Source organism: Nomascus leucogenys, chromosome 8 (assembly GCF_006542625.1).
Source record: "Nomascus leucogenys isolate Asia chromosome 8, Asia_NLE_v1, whole genome shotgun sequence".
In the NCBI taxonomy this organism is placed as follows: domain Eukaryota; kingdom Metazoa; phylum Chordata; class Mammalia; order Primates; family Hylobatidae; genus Nomascus; species Nomascus leucogenys.
The window spans coordinates 299,058-305,057 of NC_044388.1; the positions used below are offsets into that span (position 1 = coordinate 299,058).

At 61.2% G+C, this 6,000-nt stretch overlaps 1 protein-coding gene across 1 annotated transcript in view; it reads left to right on the forward strand.

The window, feature by feature from the left end:
- The window catches only part of FIGNL2 (fidgetin like 2), a 28,335-nt gene extending 25,349 nt beyond the window's left edge, over positions 1 to 2,986 (forward strand). Inside the window, exon 2 of the mRNA XM_030816523.1 lies at positions 871 to 2,986. Coding sequence (XP_030672383.1) covers positions 882 to 2,837 — 1,956 coding nt within the window. The 5' untranslated portion in view covers positions 871 to 881 and the 3' untranslated portion in view covers positions 2,838 to 2,986. The remainder of the gene's footprint in view (positions 1 to 870) is intronic.
- Positions 2,987 to 6,000: the final 3,014 nt, after the last annotated feature.

Genomic DNA, 6,000 nt, shown 5'->3' on the forward strand with positions numbered 1-6,000 from the left:
CATCCTATGATGTGCATTGTTGTGTATTAACTTTCCCCCATCTTCTCCAGCATATGACCTATTTGTTCTATATATTTTTGTATTGTGGTGAGACCTATTGGGAATAAAGCAGGTGACAGCACCTGCCCCAGGCACACAGCCATTACATGCAGCTGGGTCTGGAATCCAGGTGCTCTGACTTCATCAGGCAGAAGCCAAAACCAAGTGGGAAGGAAACGAATGCTCTGGGTCAGCCACTGAGGTTTCCCATGGATGAGGCAGTGCCACACACGCCAGCATCTCTGACCTCAGGCCCAGAGGGGGCCTTGGAATCTCAGGAAAGGCTGAGGTGAACAGAGCATTTAGGAATAACAAACTTCTGGGTCACTAGGCCAGGGACTCTGGGCAGGCCTCATACATCTCTTTACATAACCCTAGTGCCTCTGTAGTGGCCAGCACACGGTGGGTGACAAACATCTCTTACTGAGCGAGCTTCACTTGAGTTTGACTATTCCGAGGGCTGGGGTGTCTCGCCCACTGTCCGATCCTTCACTAGAAAGCAAGGATCACGTGTCCTACAGAGAACATGGCTGGAGTGGCCAGGACAAAATAATAACCATTGCCTACAAGGTGAAGTTAGGGCCAACCACATCGTTTCCACACCCCTTTGGGCGCTGAGGAAAATATTTTCAGACAACTTTAATCCTGGGACATAAGAAGTGTATTTGGTGCCTGGAGGGAGGGCCCCAAGAGAGCGGGGCGGTAGGTGGTGGATGCCGGAAGCCCAGCCTGTCCAAGCCGCATTATAGGCGGACTGGCCTATGGCTAGCAGTGGCCCACTGGGTCCTCGGTGGCTCAGCCCTCACCAGCCCTCCCGTCTCTTGCCCGCAGCTCTGTCGAAGATGCACTGGACACCGGAACACGCCCAGCCCCTCAACCAGTGGCCAGAGCAGCACCTGGACGTCTCCTCCACCACCCCGTCGCCGGCCCACAAGTTGGAGTTGCCCCCTGGGGGTCGCCAACGCTGCCACTACGCTTGGGCACACGACGACATCTCCGCCCTCACTGCCTCCAACCTCCTAAAGCGCTATGCAGAGAAGTACTCTGGGGTCTTGGACTCTCCCTACGAGCGTCCGGCCCTGGGCGGGTACAGCGACGCCTCCTTCCTCAACGGCGCCAAAGGGGACCCCGAGCCCTGGCCAGGGCCGGAGCCACCCTACCCCTTGGCCTCACTCCACGAAGGCCTCCCAGGAACCAAGTCGGGCGGTGGGGGCGGTTCTGGGGCTCTGGGGGGCTCCCCAGTTTTAGCCGGGAACCTCCCTGAACCCCTCTACGCCGGCAATGCGTGCGGGGGCCCGTCGGCGGCGCCCGACTACGCGGCAGGCTACGGCGGGGGGTACCTGGCCCCGGGTTACTGCGCGCAGACGGGCGCCGCGCTGCCCCCGCCGCCCCCGGCCGCGCTCCTGCAGCCCCCACCGCCTCCGGGGTACGGGCCCTCAGCGCCGCTGTACAACTATCCCGCAGGGGGCTACGCAGCGCAGCCCGGCTACGGCGCGCTCCCGCCGCCCCCAGGCCCGCCCCCGGCCCCCTACCTGACCCCGGGCCTGCCCGCGCCCACGCCCCTGCCCGCGCCGGCGCCGCCCACCGCCTATGGCTTCCCCACGGCCGCGCCGGGCGCCGAATCCGGGCTGTCGCTGAAGCGCAAGGCCGCCGACGAGGGGCCCGAGGGCCGCTACCGCAAGTTCGTGTACGAGCCCGCCAAGGCCCCCGCGGCTGACGGGGCCTCCTACCCCGCCGCGGACAACGGTGAGTGTCGGGGCAACGGGTTTCGGGCCAAGCCGCCGGGAGCCGCGGAGGACGCGTCGGGCAAGTACGGTGGCGGCGTCCCCCTCAAGGTCCTGGGCTCCCCCGTCTACGGCCCGCAGCTGGAGCCCTTTGAAAAGTTCCCGGCGCGGGCCCCGGCTCCCCGTGGGGGGTTCGCCGTGCCGGAGCCTCCCAAAGGCGGGGACCCCGGGGCCCTGGAGCTGGTGACGAGCAAGATGGTGGACTGCGGGCCCCCAGTGCAGTGGGCGGATGTGGCGGGCCAGGGCGCGCTCAAGGCGGCGCTGGAGGAGGAGCTGGTGTGGCCCCTGCTCAGGCCGCCCGCCTACCCGGGCAGCCTGCGCCCGCCGCGGACCGTCCTGCTCTTTGGGCCGCGGGGCTCGGGCAAAGCGCTGCTGGGCCGCTGCCTCGCCACGCAGCTGGGAGCCACGCTGTTGCGCCTGCGTGGCGCGACCCTGGCTGCGCCCGGCCCCGCCGAGGGCGCGCGCCTTCTCCAGGCCGCCTTCGCGGCCGCGCGCTGCCGCCCACCCGCGGTACTTCTCATCAGCGAGCTGGACGCGCTGCTTCCCGCCCGGGACGACGGCGCGGCGGCAGGGGGCGCGCTGCAGGTGCCGCTCCTGGCCTGCCTGGACGCGGGCTGCGGCGCGGGGGCTGACGGCGTGCTGGTTGTGGGCACCACCTCGCGGCCCGCGGCTCTGGACGAGGCGACCCGCCGGCGCTTCTCTCTCCGCTTCTACGTGGCGCTGCCCGACAGCCCGGCCCGCGGGCAGATCCTGCAGCGGGCGCTGGCCCAGCAGGGCTGCGCGCTCAGTGAGCGGGAACTGGCGGCGCTGGTGCAGGGCACGCAGGGCTTCTCTGGGGGCGAGCTGGGGCAGCTGTGCCAGCAGGCGGCGGCCGGGGCGGGCCTCCCGGGGCTGCAGCGCCCCCTCTCCTACAAAGACCTGGAGGCGGCACTGGCCAAGGTGGGCCCTAGGGCCTCTGCCAAGGAACTGGACTCGTTCGTGGAGTGGGACAAAATGTACGGCTCCGGACACTGACAGCGCGCTGGGGAGGCCGCGGGAGCCGGCGTCCCTCCGTCCCCGCCGCCTCCGCGTGGGAGGGATGTCACTGACGAAACCCGGCTGGCAGGAGCCGGAGTGGTGAATGTGGGATCGGGGACAGGAGGGGTCTGCCGGTGGATTTTTTTTTTTTTTTTTTCGTGGGAAGGAAAATGCTTCTGCCAGGCAGATAGATGCCATATGCGCCGTGGACTCAGGTTTTTCCTATTTATTGTGGACTGGAAGCCACAACGCTTTTGTCTCCTCGCTATCTGAATGGCACCCTCCTTCTCCCTCACTCTCTCCACCCCATTCTCTGCATTCTCTCGGTTTTCTCTCCCTTTTGCTTTGTCGCTGACACCCCTGCCCCCCATGCTGGCCCTGTTTCTCTCCTGCCCGTCCCTCCCCAGCTCTCCATCCCTCACCCTCTGTGCTTCTGTCTCCATCCCTGGCTCTCCAGCGTCTCTGGTCTTTTGGTCCCTGAGCTTTAATGCCTCTCCCTGCCTTCTGTTCTTATTTGGACTGCAGTGGCCATTTGCAGGAGCTCTGGAGGCCCAGGGGCTGAGGAGGAGGGTTACCCCTCTACCCATCTGAAACCTAGGGTCTAGGGGGATCAAGGAAAAAAAGTCCCCAAAGAAGGGGAATTTTTTGTTTGTTTTTGAGGGGAGATCCCAGAAATGTAGCTTGTTTCATATTTTAGGCTTCTTATTTTTGTAAAATGTGTAGAATTTGCTGTTTTTCTTTTTATTTTGACAACTCAGGAAGAAACTGACCTCAGAAAGAATGTTAGACTTTGGCTGCTCTCCTGTGTGCCCCTCACATCTGCCCTCCCACCTCCACCCTCCCACTCCATCCAGGGGACCAGATTCTCCCAGACACTCAAAAAATGAGACTTTTGGGGAAGGGGAGAGGAAGGCCCAGAGGCCTCAGTTCCTTGTCAGAAGCAGAATGTATTCCTAAGGGCTTCCTCCCCAGGGTGGAGGTCTAGGCATGAATGTGGGGAGTGGGCTGTGGGGTTGGAGAGAGGGGAGGCCTTACTCCTCTCCTGCCGCTCCCCACCCCCTGCCCCACCCAACCCCTCCGCTGAGTGTTTTCTGTGAAGGGCTATCCAGAGTTAGGATGCTCTTGCCCAATTCCTTCCTGAGACCCAGAAAGTAGGCTGGGAGGGCCCAAATGGGAAGGTGACCTAAGCAGAAAGTCTCCAGAAAGGTCATGTCCCCTGGCCCTGCCTTGGCAGAGGTCCCCAGTGACTTATGCTAGGAGGATTCCATCTGGGTAGATGGTCTGGCCACACAATCAGCTACTGGACCTCAGCCGCCTCTGCTGGAGGCTCTGAGGAGGAGTGAGCATCCCTTACTTGGGGGGCTCTGTGAGGAAATGTGCCTTCCCCATTCCCCCGGAGTCCTAGGTCTGGAGCTCCAGGGCTGGGAGAGGGTGAGGGAGATGGGCAGGGGTGTTTTCTCTGACCTTAGGGGCTTAGTGTCAGTCCTGCCTGAACTTTCCACTAGGCTTGGAACCCTTCCGAGAACCATATTTCTCTCCTTCCCACCAATTTTCCGTTGATGAGGCTTTAGCAGTTTGCTCCCACCACCCCCAGCCCATTTCACAACTCTGATCTTTGTCCAAAGCAGGGGACACGCCCCCCCCCCACCACTTTTTCTCTCTCCCACCTCAGCCTCCCATGCAGTTCCTTGCCTGCCCGTGCATTTCCTAGAGTCTACTGCCTCCCCTCCTGGCTGGGAGGGTGTCTGTGGGGGACCTTTCAGGGGCCCTGGCACCCAGGGCCTGTGCTGGCCTAGGAGTGCTGACCGGAAGGCTGCTCTGTTTCCCGCCCCCCCCCCATTGCTTTCTGACCCCCTCTTTGGAGCTAGCCGCCCGCAGGGCTTTGGTGCCTCAGAAGCCGTGGGCTGCAGGGTCACAGCCGCAGGCTGCAAAAGACCCAAGGAGGGACCATGGAGTGAGGGGTTCTCTCTCAGGTGTGTATGTATTGGGGGTGGGGGGGTGGAGGGTGTCAGGGAAGTTGGGGTGGGATCCCAGCCTTCCCTTCAAGAGGCAGGGAGCTCTGGGAGCTGGAGTCCCCACCGCTTCCTCTACTAGGATCCTCCTGTTCTCCAGGCTTGGGGAGCTTTGCACAAGGAGACTGCCCCCAGCCTAGTGGCACCTACCTCATGGGCTCTGGGGTGGGTAGGGGAAGGGCTGGTCCAGCTCTAGTAATGTTGGGGGGAGGCATACCAAAGAATCCAGGGGCAGGGAGTGGGGAGGGTGACTTCCGAGCTGGCCTCTCCCCTTCCTCTACCCAGACTGGGGCTGGGATCCTCTCCTCCCGCTGTAACCATTTCTACCTCATTTTGCTGCGTGTTGTACATGGACGTATTTATCTCCTGTCTGACGATGCTCTGCAGTTGTGGTCTGTCTACCTCAGAAGAGACTGTATTTTAAAAGAAAGTATTACACAGTATTAAAGTGATGACATGTGGTTTGCAGAAGATTTCTTGGGGGCAGTGGGGTGTGGGAGTCCTCTGGGAGATGTCTGGACACCTGGGTATGCTGGTGCCCTGGGCGGGGTGTTCCTAATGCCTTAGTAACAAGGAGCAAGGACTCCTGTGACTCGCTGTGATACAGTGAGTACCTACAGGAAGGGGCACTGAGGCTATGGGGAAGAAGCCATGGGTAAGGGGCCTTCCTGCCGTTCTGAGCTCTGACATTCAGCACTGGGGCAGGCTCATTGTATCCCCAGAGCCACAAAATAGGGGGGCAAGGAAGGGCTCACATATTTGTTGAATGAGTGAAGAAATGAATGCATGGAGGAAGGGGGTTGCTGAAGAGAGGGAGGAGCCATCCAGAACCTGCAGCAGCCTTCATTGAATAGAGCTAGGGTTATACTTGTATTCCATTCTCAGTGGAGATAAAGGGGGCAGAGGGCGGGGTGTGGAGATGGCCGAGTTCCAATGTTTCAGGTCACGTGGTGTCTTTTGTCTACCATCCCCCCATCCATCAGTCCCCTAACTCTATCTGTGACAGCTCATCATAAACTGGGAGACTGAACAACCTAGGAACACTTGCTGAAAAAGCTCTGTAGAGATGCCAGTGAGAGATTTGGACCCACAACTCCTAGGTCCTTGAATACTCTAGGCAAGATTGCAGAGCATTCGCAAGAGCACAG